At 42.9% G+C, this 25,365-nt stretch overlaps 1 protein-coding gene across 1 annotated transcript in view; it reads right to left on the bottom strand.

Annotated features, from left to right (window-relative positions):
- Positions 1-24,852, bottom strand: part of FAM234B (family with sequence similarity 234 member B) — a 39,432-nt gene extending 14,580 nt beyond the window's left edge. The window contains exons 1-5 of the mRNA XM_023517902.1: positions 24,784-24,852; positions 11,143-11,541; positions 7,772-7,870; positions 4,762-4,950; positions 3,497-3,627 (exon numbers count right to left, since the gene is read on the bottom strand). Of these exons, the coding sequence (XP_023373670.1) occupies positions 3,497-3,627; positions 4,762-4,950; positions 7,772-7,870; positions 11,143-11,541; positions 24,784-24,820 (855 nt within the window). The 5' untranslated portion in view covers positions 24,821-24,852. The remainder of the gene's footprint in view (positions 1-3,496; positions 3,628-4,761; positions 4,951-7,771; positions 7,871-11,142; positions 11,542-24,783) is intronic.
- Positions 24,853-25,365: the final 513 nt, after the last annotated feature.

The raw sequence follows: 25,365 nt of genomic DNA, 5'->3' as shown, positions 1-25,365 counted from the left end.
GCTGGCCCTTACTCACTGAGTCACAGGTGCTGCCCTATTACCCCATTCCTATTAAACATTCTTATTAAAGACTTGAATAAATAGAACTCAAGTTTATCATAAAGCTGAGAGGAATAGCTAAAATGGTATATGACAAACTCAAAATTCACAAAGGCCCTGGGCTGGAAGACGAGTCAAAATCTGCCAGAAGAAATTGGTCTATAATTGATTAACCAGGGCAGCGCCTCTGGCTCAGTGAGTAGGGCGCCGGCCCCATATACCGAGGGGGGCAGTTTCTAACCCAGCCCTGGCCAAATTGCAACAAAAAAATAGCCAGGCGTTCTGGCAGGCGCCTGTGGTCCCAGCCACGGCACTCTACCGAGGGCGACAAAATAAGACTCTGTCTCTTAAAAAAAAAAAAAAATTTCAAAAAAATAATAATAATTGATTAACTAAAAGATATAGTTGTTACCTAACTAATTACCAACAAAAAGCAAATTTTAGAAAGGCTATTGAGGCCAGGCACAGTGACCCACATCTGTAATCCTAGCACTCTGGAAGGCTGAGGAGGAGGATTGCCTGAACTCACTTAGGGGTTGAAGACCAGCCTGAGCAACAGTGAGACCCCGTCTCTAAAAATGGCCGGGCATTATGCCAGGCACCTGTAGTCCCAGCTACAAAGGAGGCTGAGGCAAGATAATCACTTGAGCTCAAGAGTTTGAGGCTACTGTGAGCTGTGACACCACGGTACTCTATCGAGGATGACAAAGTAAGACTCTGTCACAAAAAAAAAAACAAATAAAAAAGGGCTTTTGAAATCTCAGTAGAGTCTCCATCAAAGGGAGTAACAATTTCCTGGGGTTGATATAAATGGTTAGACTATGAATAAAATACTGTTTTTATGTATGGGTACTACATTTTAAAAGAGTCTTGGACACACTGGAGTATAAGGGGAGAGAAATGAAGAAAAAGAGGGGTTTGGACTTCCTATTATTGCATGGGAAACAGAAGAAACTGGGGTGTTTAGCCTTGAAAGTAGCAGGGTTAAAGGAGTCAGGCTAATGGCTGATGGGCTTTCATTCAGAAAGGAGATTAGACTCATTCAGAGTAGCTCTACGGGACTAAAGCTGGAACAATGAATGGGAGCTGCGAGAAGCAGATTTCTCATCAACAGGACAGAATGCTCTAGAGCTGACCAAACCTGAATGGACCGTCTCCCAAATCAGTGATATTGCCATAGGCCTGAGGCCTCCAGGAGAATACAGCAGCCAATATGTCTGCAGTGCTGAATCGGAGATCACAGCATGGTAGGAGAAGGTTAACCATGTGACTTAGCGTCCCTTCCACTAATATTCTAGACCAGATCAGTTCCTCTAATCTGAAATAGGTTCAGTTCTCCAAACCGACCTCACTCTAAACCCTGATCTAAGAATGCAATCACTTACATCATAGAATGTATACATTTCCTTCCTTGTGAAGAGAGAGCCCCCCATCTCAGGAGCTTAAACAAATTCCTTGGTTCTTTGTTGCTGGTACTGAGGTCAAAGGAGGTCAGCAGAAAGACTGAAGCTGCTGCTATGTACCCACTGCCTCTCCGAGATCATCCTAGAACTATCAATCACTTTTCAGACAGAATGGAGAGTATTTCATGCCTCTGGCCCACTGTGCAAATGAATAAATTCTATGGGACAAGATGAACGATGTACTGGGTGAGACACCCCCCCCCACACACACACACAATATGGGCACAGAAGAAGAGTAGGCCAGAAGCCAAGTCCCCTAACAGAGCCCTCCTTACTACGGAGGGTCCCTAAGGGGCTGAACCACTATCCCATAACCACCACCAGCTTACGGGAAGCCAGACGGGGCATAAGACCAAAATTCTTGAATTTGTTCAAGATATATAAAGGTATTATTTATTCAATACCCCAGCCCACTGCAATTCCACTAAAAAGAAACTCTCCAAACTTTCCCCTTGGGACCTTCAGACAATCAACTCCCTGTTAGAGGTAATAACTAGAATTATCCCTGGTCCCTAGTCCCTTTATTTACAATAGCTGGGATTAAAAAAAAAAATGAGATGGATAATTCCTGAATTCTTGGCTCAGCTCCTGTGGCTCAAGTGGCTAAGGCGCCAGCCACATACACCAAAGGTGGCGGGTTTGAATCCAGCCTGGGCCCACCAAACAACAATGACGGCTGTAACCAAAAAAAATAGCCGGGCGCTGTGGTGGGTACCTGTAGTCCCAGCTACTTGGGAGGCTGAGGCAGGAGACTCACTTAAGCCCAGGAGTTGGAGGTTGCTGTGAGCTGTGATGCCACAGCACTCTACCCAGGGGGACAGCTTGAGGCTCTGTCTCAAAAAAAAAAAAAAAAAAAGACAATTCCGTTTATCAATTTATTCTTTCCTGTGATTTAGGAAGAGTAAAGACTTCTCTTATTTTATCTGTGTATAGAAGAACTAGCTCCAGTGTACTGAAGTTCCAGCAAAGTGTAATTCAGGACCATGATTCAAAGGTCACTATCCTGGAATCAGCATCTGGCTTGGCACAGGCCAGATCACAACCCTCCTTTCTTTGCTCACTGTTGTTATCATTTGACTTTGATTTTATTCTATGTACACTCTATCTTTAGAACTTGTAAGCTATCTATCAGTCTGTCCTCCTGTCTTATAATGGAAATAAAATTTAAATATATATATATATATATATATATATAAATACAATAAAACTAACAACACATATACCTTGTAAAAAACAGGCATCATTCTAGGCACTTTAAATACATTAGCTCTGATTTGCATAACAATCCTACAAGGAGATATAATATTCCCACTTTACATATGGAAAAAACAGACCTCAAATAGGCTCTGTGGCGTGCCACAAATTCTACAAAGCTATCAGGGAGTTCACACACAAACCTGTCTGGCCACAGAGCACCTTACACCACAGCACATGGAACCAGAATGACTGCTGGGAAAAATGGATTCATAATGGTCACTTACTCACTTACTCTCACAAAGAGAATTTACTTAAACGTAAGCCCTTGTAAAAAGAAAGTTTAAAGCAGCCATTTATGATAATAACACTAGGAACTAGCTAGGTGCCTATAGCTCAAGCAGCTAAGGCGCCAGCCACATACACTAGAGCTAGCGGGTTCGAATCCAGCCGGGGCCCACCAAACAACAAAGACAACTACAACCAAAAAATAGCTGGGCACTGCGGCAGGCGCCTGTAATCCCAGCTCCTTGGGAGGCTGAGGCAAGAGAATCGCTTGAGCCTAGGAGTTGGAGGTTGCTGTGAGCTGTGCCACCACAGCACTCTATCCAGGATGACAGCTTGAGGCTCTATCTTAAAAAAATAATAATAATTTTTAAAAAATAACACTAGGAACTGAGATAAAAATAATAATAATAATTTTTAAAAAATAACACTAGGAACTGAGATAACTAAAATTGAAGCATTCTCTATAACAACAACAACAACAACAACAACGAAACATTTAACAGAGATCATACCTGCAAGCCCCCAATGGCCAGAACCATAAGATCTCTGACGCCATCTTCATCCACATCTGGCAGCACCACGACCGGGGCAGCCAAGGTACCGTTGGACAAGTAGTCTGCACCTAAAGTCCAAATGGCTTTGCCTAGGGAAGGACAAGCAAGGTCAACACTACCACACTGGAAAAGGGAGATGAGATGCTCCCAGGTCAACAAAGAGAAACACAATGCTGTCTCAACAGCAGACAGCACCTCCTATTTACTTTATTCCTTTCAAGTTTAGTTTATTGAGGAGGAAAGGAGCAGACTGTGATCGAAAATCCTCAGCTATCTGGTTGAACAAACCCACGTACTAACTTCACACCTAGATTTCTTACGCAAAATAGAAGCGCCAAAGTCTCTCAAAAAAAGAAAATCTCACTTGTGTGGGGTGGAAGAATTGACCTGTGAGGGGTTATCACAACTATTTAGGAACCAGCTGGGGCCAGCTGACCAGAAGACCCCCCTCTCCTTCCTTCTCGAACGTGTTCACAGAAACTGTAGGAGGTTTTCTCAAGATGACTTCAGTTCCACAGTTTACCTGCATCCTAATTTTTTACCGTTCAGAACTACTCCGCTATCAAACTCCAACCTTTCATCCTGGGAAGGATGTTATTTACTCAGTTCGACTTGAGCCCATGGAAGGTGGCACCAACCACAGTGGCAGTAAACTTAAGATTCTGTAAGAAGCCTTTGTTATATTTCTTTTTCATTCCTTTAGGCACAAATGCCTGAATGCAATAAGAAGCTAAAAGGTCAAATCAAAAAGATTCAACACACCTTAATTTCTTCACTGTCACATTTTAAAGTAGTTAATGCCCAAGTCTAATGTACAGGGTGGCCATAAAGTTTGCATGCAATTTAAAATTGCACACTATTTTAAACTCCACATGAACTTTATGGCCACCCTGGACTGGGACTCAGGCATATTAAATAAGAGACAGAGCTCAATCATCTTTTGTACAAAGAACAGAGTCGGCGGACTATTCACAAACCCAAGGCCTCAGGGCAGTTTCTGTTTGGATAATGCAGTTTAGCTCCATACTATCACCATGCAGGTAGAACCACGGATTCAGTGACTCAATCTGTCGAAATCATTTCTCTCATTTCCCTTAATAACCGCCTTCAGAGAGCAATCAATCAGACTCTGTAGCAAGGTCCCCTCCCTTCCCCACTGGGTTGTTCTAATCCAGAATTATGGCTCACAGGAGCAAAGATCTCCCGAGGTCAGTGGTCTCTACCTGACGTGGCATTGAACGCGCTGAGCATCTTGTGAGCTCCTGTCACGAGGCAGACGGTTCCAGCCCAGCCTCCTGGCACCAGATCCAAACATGTGATATCTCGGGCCTCCTCAGGGAGGGGACTTGACCACAGCGTGCTGCCATTCATCCCCGAAAGGCACACAAGATTCGCAGTTGGTCTTGAGATACCTACAAAGGAAAGCAGGCAGAGGAGATAAGAGGCAGAGCTGAGCAGGAGGCCAGAAGCAAACGTGGATGGCGGTAAGGCAGCGACACACACTTGTGTACTCTGCTCCCTCCCACCTTTCTGGCAACAAGGGCTGAAAACATAGTGCTTGTCATTCCTGCTCAACACGCTTCTCAGGTGAGGCAAGAGCCGTGGCCTCCCTGACTGCCTCAAATACATCTCCACTCCTGCACCGTTCCTAACACTTCTGCTGACATGTCTGCCACCTCGGCCACACTAAATAGTGACACCCTTGAGGAGGAAGACTGTTACTAATCTCTGCATCCTCAGTGCCTCGCACAGTGTCTAGCACCTATAGCAACCAATTGTTTGCCTGAGAAAAAACAGGAGCAAAATCAAGAATATGAAAAAGTAGTTGTCACAAACAGAAAACAGCAGGTAAAGGTATACATAAGACTGATCTAGCAAATTTACAGAATAGGGAGCAAAACTACTGAACTCTACTCATCACTAGCAAATGCTCCCTAAGAGCATGAAATGGTATTTCTTAAAAATAACCTAAAGATTACATATGGCAATAATCAGGAGGTCTTGCTGATCCAGACTTCCACGGGCTGAGCTGATTTAGCTCCAGTCAGAAAAGGATACTTGGGAAGACTTAATACTAGGTCCAAGGACAGCTGGTGAGGGATGGGAACAGCCATCTCCACAGTAAATAAGCCTTTCCATCACTCGATTCACATCAGAACAACACTGTTCTCACTTGCCAGTTTCACATTCACTTTCAGGACAGGGACACTCCAGACATCTCACATACTTTCCATTTCCAGCAAGAACTAATGCAGAACAGGAATTGAAAGTTTAGAGCTTCCTTCTACCAACTCCTCAGTGTTACTGATTAAACAGACAACCTAAAATCAAGTGACAAACTGTGGCTCACCACTTCAGACTTTGTTGCCAGAAGTCGATACCTACGACCAACTGTGGCAACGCCGTTAATGTCCAGACTTCTCCAGGATGCTGTGGGGGATACCCTACACTGTTCTTTCTCCTCAAGGACCTGCCAACTCTGTATCAACGCTCAGACTCATTTTTCCTGGGTGGTGATGGGTTGACCCTTCCCCCACCAGACCACAACTCCCTGCAGCAGAAGCCACATCCCTCCTGCTCAGTCCTCCATGTATAACCAGCACGACTGGAGAAGGTGCACCGCACCTGCCATGCCGTGGGCATTCAATACAGTCATGGAAAGAACCGAGGAACAAGTGAACAAATCAAGACCTCAATCCCGGTATGGCCAGTGCCACAGAGCTGAGTGGATTACAGGCACAGAGTTTGGGATGAGGGTTAGGGATGTGAACTCCAGAGCCAGACTCCAAGTCTGAATCTAAGCTCTGCCATCTACCAGCTGCGGGGCCGTGGGCAGGTTCCTTAACTTGCGTGTCTCAGCTCCATCATCTGCTGAAGGGGGAAAATATTATCAGTCTACCTCATAGGATTGTATTCAGGGATAAATCAGTTCATATATGTGCGGTGCTTACAAGCCTACAGAGCACACAGAAAGCACCGTGTGTTCACTGAATTCTTATTCTTACAATGTGTGGCCAAATCAGGCTCGTCCCAGCTCACAGCCTTGCCATTATGTCTCGATATGTAGCAAACCACAGAAGATGCTACATGACTTAAAATATCTCTAAATCTAAAAGCGGACAGGGAAAATTTTTATTTCAAATGTTATAGGCCAGATACAATGTAATCAAGTTTCAATTACATGAAAATCTACTTCTAGGCTGGAGATTCTCTCCTTAACAGAACTCTGCCCAAATTGCTTACATATCTCACACCAGACTCAAAAACCCCCTGTGGACCTATGCTAAAAATGGAACACTTTTCTTTCTTTCTTTTTTCTTTTTTTCTTTTTGCGGTTGACATGTATAACAGGCAGGCTTTCAAAAACAGCACCCTCAATTAGGGAAAGTCATGGAAGATTTGAGAGAAAGAACATTTACAAAGATGTGGCCAGGGTGTAAGGCCATCACAAGCAAAAGAATAGTCCCTCACAACTGTTACTGCATCCAGGCCCAAGGAGATGAGGGGAGGAAGGAATCACTGGGATCCAGAAAAAGAAAGTCCCATAAGAGGGCCACCTTGAGATGAGCTATGACCCACAGTCAAGGGTGTAGCCACCCTACAAACGCTCCAGTGGGGAGGGAGCCAGAGGAATACATCTCTCTCCCCACGCTCTCTCTCCTCTCCAGTTCCTCACCTGTGCTGCCCGTGGGCCACAGGAGAGAGGGCTGGGACCTTCCCCACACAGGCCAGCCTCCCAAAGCAGATGGCAGGATAGAGGGCAGATGTGGGCGAGTAAACTGCAGGGGGAATAGAAGACCTCAGCCAAGAAGTGTGTGCAAGGAGGTGGACAAAACACATGGACAGAGGTTTTCTGCCACGAGTGGGTGGGCAGGACAGAGTCAACATTCATTATAATCTAAGAGGCGTGGGAAACTGGGAGAAAACTCACAAAACCTAAGTACTAACAGCATTCTCTACAGATGTGGGCAAGCCACTTCCTCTCTGGATCCCAGTCTCTTCACTGGGCTCGGTGACCACTAAAACTTCCTTTGAGGTACAACTCTGATTTCTTGGAGTGGGCTTTATTTACATGCAGGAATTTCTGGTCAAGCTTCTCATGTATGACAGATCTGTGGTAACGTACTGTTCACTGCAGAACCTCTGCAGTACCCCTCAGGAGACACCTCTGATGCTTTCTCCTAACTCAGGGTCCCCCCGCCCCCAGCAGCCTTGAAAAGACACATCTCTTACCTACTGTGCTCTCGTTCCATGACGTCACAAAGGAGAGAAGCACATCTCGCAGGCCATCTCCATTCACATCAGCCAGTTCCAAAGGAGACAGGTCCCCACCTGATAGACACATTAGAAAACCAAAAAAGGTCCTGAGCAAGTTACCACAAACCAATTTTCTGCTGTCAGTACCTCCACAGAAATTGGGCAGACTTCCTGTTCCTCAACAAGATGAAGTTGACACGCTTCTCCTTATCCCTCCCTCCAAGTATAGCCAGTTCCCGAGTTCCAAACATCTGACTACATACACCTCGCAATTATGAACACAGGCTATTACAGTTAAGTCCCTACGTTACAACATCTAACTGATATATAACTCACATGAATGGGAGCTATTACAGGTAATAGGTAAAGGCACCTGTTCCAATTTACATGCAAATTCAGCATGAAAACAAACCTACGGACTTGGCACCCATCGTTCAGTGGTTAAGGCGCTGGCCACATACACCAGTGCTGGTGGGTTTGAACCCAGCCATGGCAACAACAACAAAAATAGCCATGCTTTGTGGTAGGTGCCTGTAGTCCCAGCTACTTGGGAGGCTGAGACAAGAGAATCACTTAAGCCCAAGAGTTTGAGGTTGCTGTGAGCTGTGAAGCCACGGTACTCTACCAAGGGCAACATAGTGAGACTCTGTCTCAAAAAAAGAAAAAAGAAAGGAAAACAAACCTATAGGCTGGGTGCAGTGGCCCACTACAATCCTAGCACTCTGGGAGGCAAGTGGATTGCTTGAGCTCAGGAGTTCAAGACCATTGTGAGCAAAAACGAGACACCCCCCCCACCTCATCTCTACTAAAATTAGAAAAATTAGGCAGGAGTGGTGGGTGCCTGTACTCCTAGCTACTCAGGAGTCTGAGGCAGGAAGATCTCTTGAGCTCAGAATTTGAAGCTGCTGTGAACTATGATTATGCCATGGCACTCTAGCCTGGGCAACAAAGTAACTCTGTCTTGGGAAAAAAAAAAAAAAAGAATAGAAACAAACCTACAGAACCTATCTCACTCATAACTGAAGGACTGCGTATACATCTAAAAACCTTCAACAAATGTAAGACAACTCTGAAAGGTGGAGAGAGCTGCTAGGGACTGTAAGACCCACAAAATGACAAGGTGGTTAAGTCCCCGGGTTTTCTATTGGCTGCTAAAAAAGCCAGCAACAGCAACCCAGAAGCACCACAGGCACAGACAAAAGAGCCCCCCCAAAACGCTGGCTTCCGTAGCCAAAGGCCCAGGAAAGGTGCACCCTAGCAAGACAGAAAAGTTTTAGATAGTAGCTGCTCTACTCCAACTAAATGCTGCAGATAAAACTACAGCCCCAACCCACCCCTAACCCACAACAAGGCTGAATGGAGAGTCTGGATTTCCACCCTCTCCTGGCTATAACAAGGCATTCCCACCACCACATCAGAGAAGGCTAGGCAGGGGCCAGAAGTGTCACCCCCACTTAACAGGACCAAGCCCTCCTCCCCACCAGGGTGGGATCAGTAGGGACCAGGTGGGGGGCCTGGACTTCCATCTCCCATTCCCTCAATAGCGTGGAGTCAGAGGATACCCACCATATTTGGGGAGAACTCACACATCGCTACTGGAAGTATAAATTGGTACAACTACTTTGAAGAATAATTTAACATAAACTACTAAGAATGAACATGTACACACTCTATGATCCAGCAATTTTACTCCTAGGTTTATGCCTTAGAGAAATTCTTAAACACTGCATCAGGACATATGTAAAAAAATGTTCTTAGCAGCACCATTTGAAAAAAATGAAAAGAATGGAAGCCACTTAAATGTTTACCAACAGTAAAATGGATAAATGACATATAGGATATTCATACTATGAAAAATTAGGCAGTAGTGAAAATGAATTAACTCTAGCTACATGCACCAATGTAGATGAACCTCAAAAATTTTTTCAAAAAATTAGGTTAAACAAAAAAGCAAGTCACAGAAGACTGCATGATTACATTTATGTAAATTCAAAACCTAGCAAAATTAATGAATATATAGTTTAGGGGTATGTATCAATGCAGTAAAACTGTAAAGAGAAGTAAAGAAATAATTAACACATAATTCAGGATCATCTGTGTGATCATCCTTTGATAGCTGAAGAGGGACACACAAGAGATTACAAAGGTCTCAGTAAATTCCATTTCTTTTTTTTTTTTTTGAGACAGAGCCTCAAGCTGTCACCCTGGGTAGAGTACCGTGGCATCACAGCTCACAGCAACCTCCAACTCCTGGACTCAAGCGATTCTCCTGCCTCTGCCTCCCAAGTAGCTGGGACTACAGGTGCCTGCCAAAATGCCTGGCTATTTTTTTGGTGGCAGCCATCATTGTTGTTTGGCAGGCCGGGGCTGGATTCTAACCCGCCAGCTCAGGTATATGTGGCTGGCACCTTAGCCACTTGAGCCACAGGTGCTGAGCCAGCATTCCGTTTCTTAAAGTGGGTGGTAGATACATCAACAATTTTGTTACTAACCTTTACATTGTATAGAAACATTACATATGTAAATTAAATTTGCCTTAAGAGAAACTATAGATGACAGCATAACTGGGATTGGAAAAGTGGTGCGTTTAAACATTTCTAGGTCACAATGATACCAGGCGTCCGAGGACAGCCTGATGAGTTTACAAGAGACAGGGCTACTCAGCACAGGTGAGCTATCACTTCCATTTCAGAGCAAGTGGTTCTGAAGAAATCTGTTCCAAAGGCAACAGAATAGCTGGAATTACTCAGGCAGCACCACCACTCTGTCCATTAGGAACAAGACGGCAACTATATTTTACATGAAACAAAATTATTTTAAAATGTAAATTAGGTCAGGCCTCTATTACCAACAAATGCCTCAGGGTCCCTACAAGAGCCCAGTGCCTGGTGCTGCCAGGCCTAGAGCCTTGCTATTCTCAGGAAACAGCCCTTTCGGCAGCTTTGCTCTCTTCTCCCTGATAAGAGCTGGCTCCACGGCAGGAACCCAGCAGCCCAATGCCCTGTCCTCTGTGGGTCTATTGAAGACCAATGCACAGATACAACAGGCAGTGATTCCCAAGTTTCTGGAGGGTTCTCACTCCTTTTTGTTTTACCTCAAATCAGGGTGGTGCCTGTGGCTCAAAGGAGTAGAGCACTGGCCCCACATGCTGTAGGTGGTGGGTTCAAACCCAGCCCCGGCCAAAAACTCCAAAAAAATATCGTAACCTCAAATCGTAACCTCCGGACCACTTCCACACATGGGGGAGGGGGGTGCTGCATGACACACAGTAGTTCCTTTGAAGGAAAATGTCACCCTAATACACTGTGAAGTTTTACAGAAATCAGGGCTGTAAACCTGCCACTCACCTCCCTGGGAGCCCAGCTGGCGGCTCCAGGTGCTGTGCAGATCTCTGGGAGGGCAAGGGATGAGGAAAGCACACAGGAGCACCAGGATCATGGAGATGCCCAGGGTCAACAGGAAGACAGATGTGCGCACGTAGGACACCAGGGAAGAGGCTGCCTTCTGCTCCAGGCCTCCCAGGGGCTCTGAGGGGAAGCCCTCGGGGGTGACTTCTGTGAGGTGTGGCTTTGCAGCCCCTGCAGCCTCGGCATCTGAGTCAGGCTCCGGTGCTTCCTCCAGAGGGCTCTTCCCATTTTTGAGCCCTCCATTCTTCTGCTGCAGGTTGAGCACAAGATCATCTTCGCTCTCATCGCTGTCCGCCTGGGTGAGGGGGTCATACTCCCCTAGGTCTGGGCTCTTCTTCCCTGAAAAGACAGGAAGATAACACAGTCAAGGAGAACTAGGAAAGAGAAATCCTCCGCAAATACGTGGCCACTGTAAACACCTAGGAGAACACAGAGAATACAAAACTGAAAAAATCTACTTTACATCAAGTTTGGACCTTGATGGCGATATGTGAAACAGATGGCCAGCAAAGGGGGGCGGGGAAGAAAAGCACAGTGCTCCAGGATTACTGCCCTCTTGAGTTCAAGAAAATGGAAAAGGAGAAATTAAAAATAGCAAATACCTTTTTTTAGTTTAAAAAAAAAAAAAGCTCTCTTGTTTGAATCTCACTAATGAAAAAGAGCATGGCTGCTTATCAACTTTTCACATGCCTAGCATGAACACTGCCTCAGAGTTTCTCAGATGGGTGATGTCCTAATCTTTCCTGGTAAACTTTGAGAATAATTCACTGTACCCTGCTTCTTACAGCCCAAAATTTATGGCTTCCCAATTGTTTCTATGGAAACAACTTAGAGATCTGGACACGAACCATCATCTGGTGATGTACTACACACAATCTCACTTCTGAGAACCGTCCTGGGATTTGAATGCCCTTTCAGTACATCTTTCTGTAAACAGTGTTTACCTCTAAAACTGCTGTTCTGAGCAAGTATTCTGGGAAGGGTGGCAATCTAGCAAGAATGTAGAAGGGGAGGACTTGTCTTGAAGCTACTTTGCACAGCAAGCACCCTATTTTTACTTAGATTGTAACATTGATTTGGGGAGGCTGAAAGGTAGAAATTACAGCAGGGCCTACGTATACCTCCTTCCTGCCAGTGAGTGAATGATTTTATGCCAAGAAAACCAAGAAAAAGTTTTTCTTTTTTTTTTTTAAATTATTGGGTAGGCTGTTACTAACGTAAACTACATTATTAAATCTTTTGTTCAGAAGAAATGTAAAAAGAAAACATAATCCAGATAATTAAAAAGGGAAAAAGAAGAATTCTCAATGCTAATCTGTGCCTGTAGGTCATTACAGTCTCGGTGATACCTTGGTAGTAGCATTTCATACATTAAGTCTTGGTTTGCTCAATTCAGGAAATGAAGCAATGAAACGCTATATGGAGACCAGATATGGGAAGTAAAATCTTTAAAGATTAGTATTTGGTACAGAGAAAAATCAATAAAAGTTTGATTTAAAACGTGAGCATATAGGAGATAAGCACCCCTTGCTCAGACATGGCAGTTTGTGTCAATGTGCTCCCCCAGGAGATTGATTCTGAGAAACATTTCTTTGAAGATCAAGCTTCTGTACCTGCCTATAGATATGCAGAAATATGCAGAAAGGTCTCTCTAAAAGAAATTGTTGAGAATCAGCCAGGGTCGCAGCTGGGGGTGAACATACCGGTCTTCGAGCATTGGGTCCTGTTCTCTGTCTTCCTCCTTCATTAACATCATAATCTCTAGTTTCGATTTGGGCTAGCAAGGACAGACAGCCAGTCTCTCTTATGTTTTTACTCTAAACAAAATCAATTGTACATAGTTTCCTCAACCTTCACACTGATTTGTAATCTTAAATGGTAGCTTCCTAATGTTACTTCACTTCTTTGTATATGTGTTAAATTCTTACTGACTGTTTGAAAGTATATAAGATAATCAGTAAAGTTTAGCCGGGCCGCCGACCAGAGCGAGTCTCGGCCTCCCTTTATCATTCCGTCTGCAGTTCCTTCTCCCTGCGTCTCCGATCAGAGGCTCCAAAGAACACACCATCATGAGCACTCATGGCTGGGAAAAATCAACACTGTTAAAATGTCTATACTTCCCAAAGCAATCTACAGATTCAATGCAATCCTCATTAAAATATCAACATCACACTTTCAAGATTTGGAAAAAAAAATTCTTCATTTTGTATGAAATCAGAAAGAAAAACATATAGCTAAGACAATTCTTAGTAATAAAAACAAAGCCGGAGGCATCAGCCTATCAGACTTTAGACTGATACTACAAGGCCAAAGTGATCAAAACAGCATGGTACTGCACAAAAATAGAGACATAGACATTTGGAACTGAGTAGAAAACTATGAGATGAAACTAACATGTTACAGTCACCTGATCTTTGATAAACCAAACAAGAACATACACTGGGGAAAAGAATCCCTATTCAATAAATGGTGCTGGGAAAACTGGATAACCACATGTAAAAGACTGAAACTGGACCCGCACCTTTCTCCACTCACAAAAATTGATTCAAGATGGATAAAGGATTTAAACCTAAGGGATGAAACCATAAAAATCCTTGAGGAAAGTGTGGGGAAAACACTTGAAGATATCAGCCTAGGAAAAGATTTTATGAAGAAGACTTCTGTGGCAAATGCAATAACAAAAAAAAATAAACAAATGGGACTTCATTAAACTGAACATCTTCTAAGCTAAAGAGATAACCAAAGCAAATAGACAATCTTCAGAATGTAAAAAGATATTTGCATGTTTTGAATCAGACAAAAGCTTGATAACTAGGATCTATAGAGAACTAAAATTATTCAACAAAAAAAGACACAACAATCCCATATATCACTGGGCAAGAGACACGAATAGAACCTTGTCTAAAGAAGACAGATGAATGGCTAACAAACACAAAAAAATGCTCATCATCCCAAATTATCAGAGAAATGCAAATCAAAACCACCCTGAGATATCACCTAACCCCAGTTAGAATGGCTCACATCACAAAGTCTCAAAGCTGCAGATACTAGCATGGATGTAGAGAGAAGGGGCCAAAGTCCCACACTTTTACACTGCTGGTGGGACTGCAAGGAAGGAAGTATGGAGAATCCTCAAAGAACTTTAATTAGACCTCCCATTTGATCCTGCAATCCCATTACTGGGCATCTACCATAAGAAAAAAAAATTATTTTATCATAAGGACATCTGCACTAGACTGTTTATCACAGCTCAATTTACAATCACCAAAATGTGGAAACAACCTAAATGCTCACCAATCCAGGAATGGATTAACAAGCTGTGGCATATGTATACCATGGAATACTATTCAGAAATTACAAAGATGGAGACTTTACATCCTTCGTATTAACCTGGATTGAGTTGGAACACATTCTTCTTAATAAAGCATCACAAGAATGGAGAAGCAAGAATCCAATGTACTCAATTCTAATACGAAGGCAATAGATGACCTAATACATGGTGGAGGGTAGGGCAATGAGCAAGTGGGAAGGGGGGACAGGGGGAGGGCATCATACTATATGGTACACCTTTTGGAGGTGGGACACAATTATAAAAGGGAATTTACCTAACAAAATGCAATCAGTGTAACCTAATTCTTTGTACCCTCCCCAAACAATAAAATAATAATAATAATAGAGAAAAAAATTACTGGATGAAATGTAAAAATATAAATAAATAGTGAGTGTTACGTTACTTTTGAATATTAAGTACTTTCCAAAAAAAAAAAACACAGAAGGTATTGAGTAATCTTGGCATTCTAATAACTAGAAGTTTCTATCTACTTTCATTTTCAAAGTTGCTTACTGTGTTTAATAAATACTAGGTTACATTTATAAAGGCACAAATTGTCAAAAAAAAAATGTAAGTTCCCTTATTAGAAACTTACTTCAAAATAGTACTTCCAGAATGTACCATAGAGTCACTACAGGTCAGGCTAATCTACAGCTTCTATTTCTACTCTATGAACCAAATTATTTTACTAGTGAGAGCAGACCATTCCCTAACCATCCAAAATAATTTTATATATAACAGTTTGCAAACAGAGTCCTGGGTTGTTACAATAATATTAACTCTAATATTTTTTAACATGGTTTGCTTTGGGGGTTTTTTGGCTAAAATATACCCGATCATATACACAAAACGTGGTATACTCATACCATAGAATATTTTATTCAGCCCTAAAAAGGAAGGAAATTCTGACAGATGCTACAACATGGATGAACCTTGAGGACATTATGTTTAGTGAAATAAGCCAGTCACAGAAAGACAAATACTGTGTCTTATCTACAAATTCACAGAAACCGAAAATAGAATGGTGGCTGCCCCAGTTTGAAGGTAGAGAAAGGAGGAATTGCTACTTAATAAGTGCAGAGCTTCAGTTTTATACGATAAAAATTGTTCTGGAGATTTGTTACACAATGTGAATATACTTAATACTCAGTAGTACACTTAAAAATGATTAAGATGACCCAGGCATGATGGTTCATGCCTGTAATCCTAAGACTCTTTGAGGCTAAGGTGGGAGGATCACTCAAGGTCAGGAGTTCAAGATCAGCTTGAGCAACAGTGAGACCTCACCTCTACAAAAATAGAAAAATTAGCTGGCTATGGTAGCACACACCTCTAGTCCCAGCTACTTGTGAGGCTGAGGCAGAAGGATCACTTGAGCCAAGGACTTTAGGTTGCAATGAGCTAAGATCATGCACTCTAGCTGGGGCAGCAGATTAAGATGGTAAATACATGGTATGTATATTTTACCACAATTTTAATTTTTTCTAAAGAAAAGAATATACCCGACAAAGAAGAAAACTTAACACAGGCTCTCCAAATCCCAGAACTAGAAGAAACTTTAAAGACTACATAATCCACCCCCACCTCTATTCCAAATTTATAAACACCCACCAACTAGTCCCTTAGCACACAAAAGAACATAACCATTCTTAGGAAATCCCTGACCTCCAATCTAGAAAACTATTCTTTACACTGATTCAGGACTCTATTTCTGGGTAGCTGCCAATTATCTATCCTATCTTTAATTCCTGGGACTCTTCTTCCACACACAAGTCCGCTCAAGGTCATCAGTCATAAGAGACATATAATAAGGTATTTATTTATTATAAGATTATAAGATTATTATTATATGTCTCTTTATTATAAGAGACATATAATAAGGTATTTATTTATTATAAGACATATAATAAGGTATTTCAGAGGCCAGGGCTTCACAATGAGATAAACATCAAGTCAAATCTTAGCTCTATCTCCTATTAACTGAGACCTCTGACCCTCAATTTCCCTCTATATGAAATGGAATAATTATTGTGATTACCTCATATGGTTGTTATGAGGATTAAATATTATATGGTTCTTAGTGCCTGACATACACTCAATAAATTCTAGCTTCTATTATTACCATTGTCGGCATTCTCTCTCCCAACTGCCCCCAGGCCCCCAGCATCCTCATCTCCAGCTGAAACATCTCTACATCTTTCAACGAGTTACTTTAAGAAGCACTGTTTCAGGTTTCCTCAACATCCCGGTCACTCTCCTCCAGACATAATTCGATATGTCAGTGCTTTTTAAAGGATGGTTCCAGGAACTGGATATAATCCACGGAGCAGTCTGACCAGAGAAGAGAAGAGCAAAACCATGTCCTACTAAGTCCACACAGCAAAATTCAAGTTCTGTAACCTAAGACCTGGATAGCTTTCTTGGCACTCACATCACATCATGTACTTATTCAACTAAAACTCCCAAGCATTTTAAACATATACTCATATTTGACCCATCCTATAATAGTACAATTGAATGTTTAGCACCAAGTAAAAAAAATTTAGCATGAACATCTACTTAATTCAGTCTTGTTAGTCAGTTTTCACCTTGCAAAATTTTCAGCCTAAAACTGCCATATACCATGTTTCCCCAAAAATAAGACTTATCCAAAAAATAAGCCCTACAGGATTTCTATGCATTTGTTAGATATAAGCCCAACCCCATAATAAGACCTAGTATTTTGGCGCAGAGTGGTAAGGAAGACTGGAATACCTTTTATCTGCCACAGCTCCTTTCTCCAAGCCCCTCACACATGTGTAGGTGTGCATGTGGTAACCATCGCAGGCATCCTATTGCACACAAGTAAACAGCTAGGGGAAAGGAGTTCACGCATCACTCGCGCCAGCCCCACCAACAAGGTCAGCTCCCACTGTCAGGTTCCAGAAGAAGATGACTTAACTGTATTTGAATAAATGTAGATTGTTGTATTATGCTTAATAAAAATAAGACATCCCCTGAAAATAAGCCCTAGTGTGTCTTCTTGAGAAAAAATAAATATAAGACAGTGTCTTATTTTGGGGGAAATACGGTATGCCCTTTTTCAGACCTTTACCCCTGTTACAAAACAGCATCCTTGCCAAAGTGATGTCATTAATAAAACACTGCCCAATAAAACAGTTTACAGAAAAAATTTATTTTTGTCATATCATATACCATCACAGGCCAGAAAGAAAACAACCTGGCTGCATATTTTACAGAAACTTATAAAATCCTTAAGAAATCTATAAAAACAATTTGAAAGCATTCTTTGAAAAAAAAAAAAGCTGCTGTTGAATTGATCCTTTTAACAAGATTACACGTGGGTAATTAGTGATTGCAAAGATAGGCATTCTGTCAAACTCTCTGTCCTAGAACCAGGAAAAACAATTAAAGGAAACGAAAATAGAAAACAAAATGGGAAACAGCCACATTCCCAAACCATAATTTTTGAACAATTATTGCCAAATGCAGGGAAATTCTGATCCAGTTTAAGCAGCTCAGTAAGAGTAGGGACGTGCATCTTGCAGATCTTCAGCAAGGACCAGAGTTCACAGAATTAATCATGATGACAACAGCAGTAAGGAGGAGGATGACACCTGGAAATTCACTGGGTGCTGACTAGTCCAGGCACTGGGCCAAACATTTTACATGTTTTAATTCATTTAATCTTCACAATGGCCATATTATCTCCCATTTTATCAACAAGAAAACAAAAATATAGAACTTGTCTAAGATCACGGAACTAGCAGGAACAAAAGCCAGGATTCAAACCTGGGCATCTGACTACAGAGTCCACTTGTAACAAGTTGTATTACCGCCCTGTTCCACGTAGCCAAATACATAACTGCTTGCATGGGCAGACAAAGTCTGGGGTCAGAGGAGCACCAACACGCCCCACGCAGTATCAAAGGGGAGGTGAGAGCAGATGAGAAAAAGTGCAAGCTATCTTTATAACAGCAAGACGTCAGTCTGGCAGATCAGAAAAGCAAATGAAGGTACAATCAGTTCTGAAGAAGCTTATTTTTTTGGGGGGGGGGGGATATGCTGGGCCCACTCAGGAGACAGAAGCCAAATAGTAATTCTAAAAGGACAATTTTAATACCAAAAAATGATTAAACAATGATAGATGGGAAGAGAACTCTAAAAGGAACCCTAGAACTGAGGACATTATCCAAGGGAAGGCAAACTCTGCATTTAAAACAGCTCAGAACCGCTATCCCAAAGCAGGCAGCAAAAAAGAATCTGGAGTTCAGATTGATAACTGGAGCAACAAACAGAGAAATAATTGGCCCGGTGACAAATTAGCAGCTTCCTCCTAGCCAGGAAAGAGATATTCGTGAAGGAGCAGAACTAGTGGGAAAGCAATCTGATTTAACAGGCCTAGATTAAAACCTAGCTTCCAACTGCCCTAGCTCACTCCCCTGGTAACAGCCAGTGGAAAAGGAATGCCCCACGTCAATATGAGTAACGATCAGAAGGGAAACATCATTACTACCCATTCCATGAGATACTACAAACTTCTACTAACATTCAAAAGAGAAGTTACAATGAAATATAACAAACAAAACCAGCTAAAGAACAAATGCTGGATAAATTTTTCCATGAGATGGAAGCAACAATGAACAGACACTTCCCCATAGAGTCCAAGAGACTGAAATAAGGGCTCAAGAAGAGAGTAATAATACAACAACTTTAGAAAAGAAATCCTACTGAAATCAGCAAAAAGCATAACACTGCTGAAAACACAGAGACTAGTGTTAGGATAGACTAATGAAGATTAAGCAAAATGAAATGGAAATAACAAGACTAGCAGTTCTGAGCACTAAACTATACGCTCTTCCAGGCTGTTTTAATTCTTTGAAATAGATACATTATTATCTTCATGGGGGGGGAGGGGGAGGGACAGAGTCTCACTTTGTCACCCTCAGTAGAGTGCTGTAGTGTCATAGCTCACAGCAACCTCAGTCTTGGGCTCAAGTGATTCTCTTGCCTCACCCTTCCAGGAACCCACCACAATGCCCGGCTACATTATCTTCATTTTTTAAACAAGGAAGCTGAGGCTTGGAAGTTTAAGCAACTGGCTCATAGTTAAACAGTGAGTAAGTCATATGAAAAGATTCAAACCCAATCTGGCTCTGAACTTTGTACCGCTTACCTATGTGCCTTCATGGAAGGCTTTTTTTTTTTTTTTTGAAAACGAGTCTCACTATGTCCCCCTGGTGCATGCCATGGCATCACAGCTCACAGCAACCTCAAACTCTTGGTCTTAAGCGATTCTCTTGCCTCAGCCTCCCAAGTAGCTGGGACTACAGGTACCTACCACAAGGCCCAGCTATCTTTTGGTTGTAGTTGCCATTGTTGTCTGGCAGGCCCAGGTTGTATTCAAACCCACCAGCTCCCATGTATGTGGCTGGCACCCTAGATGCTGAGCTACAGGTGTCAGCCATTCACAGAAAGCTTTTTAAAAGACCAGAAACAAAGTGATAGACATCAAGAACAAAGCAGAGCCAACATAATCAACGAGAAGAGAAAATGGAACCAAAAAAAAATTTAAAAGAGATTCCAAAGCAAAAGTTCCTATGACAAAGCAAGACTTATCACTGCAGAATCATGGGTACACTCAGTCCCGAGAAAAACTGATAGGGAAAAATCAATACCAAAACACATCCTAGTATAGGCACTGGAGTTCAAAGACAAAGAAAGAATTCTATGAGCAACCAGGCCAAGGGAAAAAGAATCAAGTTACTAAAGATGGAATAGAAATTAAGCTGACTTCTCCAGAGTAACACACAGCACTAAAAGACACTGGAGAAACATCTAAAAAGTCCTCAGAGAAAGAACAAGTGGTATGCCACGATACTACAGCGGTTCTCAACCTGTGGGTCACGACCCCTTTTTAACAATGAAAATACATTGCAGCATTAGGAAGGTTGAGAACCACTTTAGAAGTATAAAGGCAAAAGCATGCAAAAATTCAGAGCTATCACCATCCTGTGTGTAAGAGATAAGCACCCCTTGCTCAGACATAGCAGTTCGCTTCAATGTGCTCCCCCAGGAGACTTGATTCTGAGAAAGATTTCTTTGAAGATCAAGCTTCTGTACCTGCCTATAGATATGCAGAAATATGCAGAAAGACTCTCTTAGAAATTGTGGAGAATCAGCCAGGGTGTAGCTGGGGGCTAATATGCCTGTCTTTGAGCGTTGGGTTCTGTTCTCTGTCTTCTCCCTTCATTAACATTATAATCTCTAGTTTCGGTTTGGGCTGGCAAGAACAGACTGTCAGTCTGCTTTATATTTTTACTCTAAACAAAATCAATTGTATATGTGTTCCTCAGCCTTCATACTGAATTGTAATCTTAATGGTAACATCCTAATGTTACTTCACTTCTTTGTATCTGTGTTAAATTCTTACTGAATGTTTGAAAGTATTTAAGATAATCAGTAAAGTTAAGCTGGGTCGCCGACCAGAGCGAGTCTCGACCTCCCTTCAAATCAATCACCCTGTCTGCAGTTTCTTCTCCAAGCGTCTCCAATCAGAGGGCTTCAAGAACACTTTCACCTGTGCCTCTTTAAAATCATTCAAAGTTACAGCCAGTTCTTGACTAACATTTGAGAATAGATAAATATACTAATATATTCTTCAAATAGTGCAAAAACAAAGCTCAGTTTAATTATTACAGACTGCAAGTTTTGGTTAGAGAAATCTTAAACAATGTTTTTTTCTATTTATTCACAGAAAGACAAGAAGACGAGAGTGAAGTATAAAGAAGTCCACCAACTTGCCTTACGTCATAGAGAGGCTGTGAAGCTAGACGTCAAATCCAGGCTTCCAAGCTTGGGACACTCAGCACTCACTCTCTTCTCTGCTGCTTTCGGACACCACCCCAATTTTTAATTAATGAAAAGTTTTCAAAGAATAAGGGAGAATGCACTCCTTTCATAACACATCAAAATAAATGAGCTTTCCACAGCTATTACTTTAACTCTTAGGAAAACTAAAGCTGCTGATTAAATGTCATTTCCAACACGGTATGGAGAAAAACACAGATAGGAAAGTGATACAATTATACCATCCCTAAATGTTCTCAGGAAAATACACTAAACATAAACTGTACTACAGCATACACTATATACTTTACCACAACTTAAGGTAAACAATTCATATCATGGATTAGTTTATCCAGGGGCATATAATTACTCTAAGTTACACACCATAAAAACAAACCATAACAAACCATTGTGCTCTGATATTGCTTCAGTGTTTGACTTTCAAACTTTAAAATGGCCTAAAATATATATAATTACCAGCTAAGTAATCCCACAGGCTTTATGAATGTCACATTGTCCTTCTGCTTCTAATTCGCCTCATTTTATGCCCATGAGCCAAACATCTTTCCATCCTGAGCTTAGTGAAAGGATTTGAGACCAAAAAATACATTCCCAGCAACTACTCTTTCATCACAAGCTTGTTGAGATCTGTCATCCCCTCACTACACTATCAGGGCTTCCTTCAGGTATCACATTCATAAATCATCATGTGTTAATGATAGAAATAGCTAACACTTATTGGTATAATTAGCATGTCAGAGATTAATAAAACTCTTTACCCTACCAATCTCTTTTACTTTTCAAAATAACCCTAACTGGTAAATAGGTAATAGAATGTGTGTCATATAGTGAAATGTTCCACAATAATACTATTGTTACAGATGAGAAATTAATCAGGTGAAGACTGGATTTGAACTTGAGCCTGACTCATCCTCTTAGCCACCACACTATTCCTCACATATGAAAGTAGTGAGGCTATTATTATCTTAGGGAACATGACACAGTAGCCCAAACAGCATAACAGTCTCACAGCCCCAATTACAGAGGATCCAAAAAGAGCTATATGAGAGCAACTTAATACAAAAGCTAAAAATTACATTTAGGGGTGAAATGGCAAGAGGGAGACAAGAAAAAAAGTAGAAAACAACCCACAACATGCAAAAGAACATAGACCTGCTATATCTGGGGGTAAAAAGTTTCAAGCATACCTGAGTGCTTAGGACCAAACAGGTCCAAGGACTGGGGCGCAGGAATCCTTTACCTATCCTATCAGCAGGCCAAATTATTATACTATACCAGAATCCTCCAGGATAGGGGAACACAAAAGAGATCAAGAGTTTCTTTTTTTTTTTTTTTTTTGAGACAGAGCCTCAAGCTGTCCCCCTGGGTAGAGTGCCGTGTCATCACAACTCACAGCAACCTCCAACTCCTGGGCTCAAGTGAGTGTCCTGCCTCCACCTCCCAAGTAGCTGGGATCACAGGTGCCCGCCACAGTGCCTGGCTATTTTTTTGGATGCAGCCATCATTGTTGTTTGGCAGGCCTGGGCTGGATTCGAACCCATCACTTTAGGTGTATGTGGCTGGCGCTTTAGCCCCTTGAGCCACAGGCGCTGAGCCATCAAGAGTTTCTAAAGCAAGATTTTCTTGCATTCTCAACCTCAAACAATAACAATGACCTATGCTGAAATAAAACAAGGACTCTAAAAGAAGAAAAAAGAAAAAGAATAAAGTTAAATATGTCTATTTCATTACCCCTTTGGGAGACGATCATTTTATACAAAGGATACAAGGCTGCTCTCTTCAAAATAAATTAATCTGGCTGGGGGCCTGTAGCTCAGAGGATAGGGAGCCAGCCACATACACTGGAGCTGGCAAGTTCAAACCCAGACCAGGCCTGCCAAACAAAAATGACAACTACAACCAAAAAATAGCCGGGCACTGCATCTATGGTCCCAGCTACTAAGGAGGCTGAGGCAAGAGAATTGCTTAAGCCCAAGAGTTTGAGGTTCCTGTGAGTTGTGATACCATAGCACTCTACCGAGGGCAACATAGTGAGACTTTGTCTCAAAAAAATTAATTAATTCTGCAAGTAAAGGGTCACCTCTGCCATTTAATACCAATGTTAAATACATATTCCAAGATAGATATTATCAGTGTTCCTTCCAATGTGGCCCATACTTAAAACACATACACACACACACTAAGATCATGAAGTCTGGGGAAAGGAATGCAAATTCACACTCAACCCAGTGTCATCCAAGGCACAAGGTCTGTTTCAGTGTAGTAGACTAGAAGTTTGTTGAGAACCAGGACCCTGCTGCACTCCCCCTGCAGCCCATGCTAGCTATCCACCCAATTACCCACTTCCAATGATGCCAGTGAAAGCAACTTTTCCCTGTATTACAAGTTATAGGCAAACAAATGTTTATAGCTTAATGCTTAAACTTTATTTTGGTAAAGCCATAAATTTTTCTAAGGCCTTAGTACTTAAAATTTACTTGGTCAGAATAGATAGTAGTTCTACTAAAACAGCAAATTTCTAACGGTACACATACAGTCCCAACAGTCTCATTCTGAAGGTTTAAGAGGTGGGAAAAATAAAATCTGGAGAACTGCCCAAAGTACTGAATCAGCTCTGGAAGTTGTCATCACCACCAGAGCGTCCTTAAAGAATATTCTATATATTACTTGCAACTTACAGGCGCCAAATAATTTATCATGCTTAGCCTCGACAACCAAACAGACGGACCAGGTGGAACCAAAAGCTCAGGATCTAACACTATCAGAGTCAGGCCTCTTCAATACTATTCGTGCAACCTTGGACAATTCAATTACATAGTCAAATAATTCATATTTTCCTCTTCTGTAAACTAGCAAGGGAAATATCTGTTTCCACCTGCCTCCCAGCTGCGTGAGCTGCTGTCGTTAAGTCCATGGGCCGCTCCACAGAGGGTCACTCGCCGCCCTGCCGCTCCCTGCCCCAGCCCAGGTCCAGCCCGGACAAAGTCTCCGCGGTACCTTGTCCGCGGCACTCGGGGAAGGATGCTCCCCTCACCAGTCCTCGCCTAGGGACGGAGGCGACTTGCGCTCTGACATTCACCGCCGTGGCAGCGCCCGCTGGCTCCGCGACACCTGCCCTGCGCGCCTCCAGCAGTCTCTCCCCTCAAGGCTCCCAGCCTCTGCTCGCGACCCCGCCCCGCCGGGCGCCCATCCCGCCACCTGGTGAGACCAGGACCCCAACCCGCCGGGGCTGCACCCGCCTCGTCTCCGGCTTCCCGGAGCTCTGCCTGGGTTGGGGCCAGACCTCCGCCGGCCCCGACCAGCTTCGCCCCCAAAGCCTGACCTCCCGGTCTCCCCAAGCCCAGCCGGGACAGGGTGGTCGCGAGGCTGCAACTCCTTACCCGGGAGCTTGAGCGCCCTGGACAGCACGGTCGCCATGGTGGAGGCCCCGGTGCGCGTGCGCGCGCCCGCGTCCTGCCGGGAAGCGTAGTTCGGCGCGGGCGCTGCGCGGGGTGGGTGGGGGCTGGGACCCGGGAAGGTGGGACCCGCCCGGGCGGGCAGCCGGCAGTGGGCGTCCGGCGGAAGCATCCACCTCTCCCGCCAGTCCCCTCAGTCTCTTCTCCTGCTGTACCCCAGCAAGTCGTTTCGCCAGCGAATCTCACTTGCATCATCAGCCAAATAGGGGAGATAATATCTACCGCATATGCTTGCAGCGAAAATGGAATGAGATATTTAAGGAGGCGGGTTGAGAAATGCGCGTGGGCTATGAAACAGACAGATTGGATTAGAATCCTGCCTGCCTCACTTACTGGCTGGCCCATCTTTGGGCAAGTCACCTGGCGTGTCTAAACTTACGCTTTTTTTTCTCTTTGTTTTTTAGAAACAGGGTCTGGCTGTATCGCTCAGACTGAGGCTCAGTGGCGTCATCGTAGCTCACTGCAACCTCCAGCTCCTGGGCTCAAGCGATCCTCCCCCGTCAGCCT

Source organism: Otolemur garnettii, unplaced genomic scaffold (assembly GCF_000181295.1).
Source record: "Otolemur garnettii isolate 467f Iridium unplaced genomic scaffold, OtoGar3 scaffold00124, whole genome shotgun sequence".
NCBI classification, from domain to species: domain Eukaryota; kingdom Metazoa; phylum Chordata; class Mammalia; order Primates; family Galagidae; genus Otolemur; species Otolemur garnettii.
Note: the sequence above shows the minus strand (reverse complement) of the source record. Positions and strands in the feature narration are given on the sequence as shown.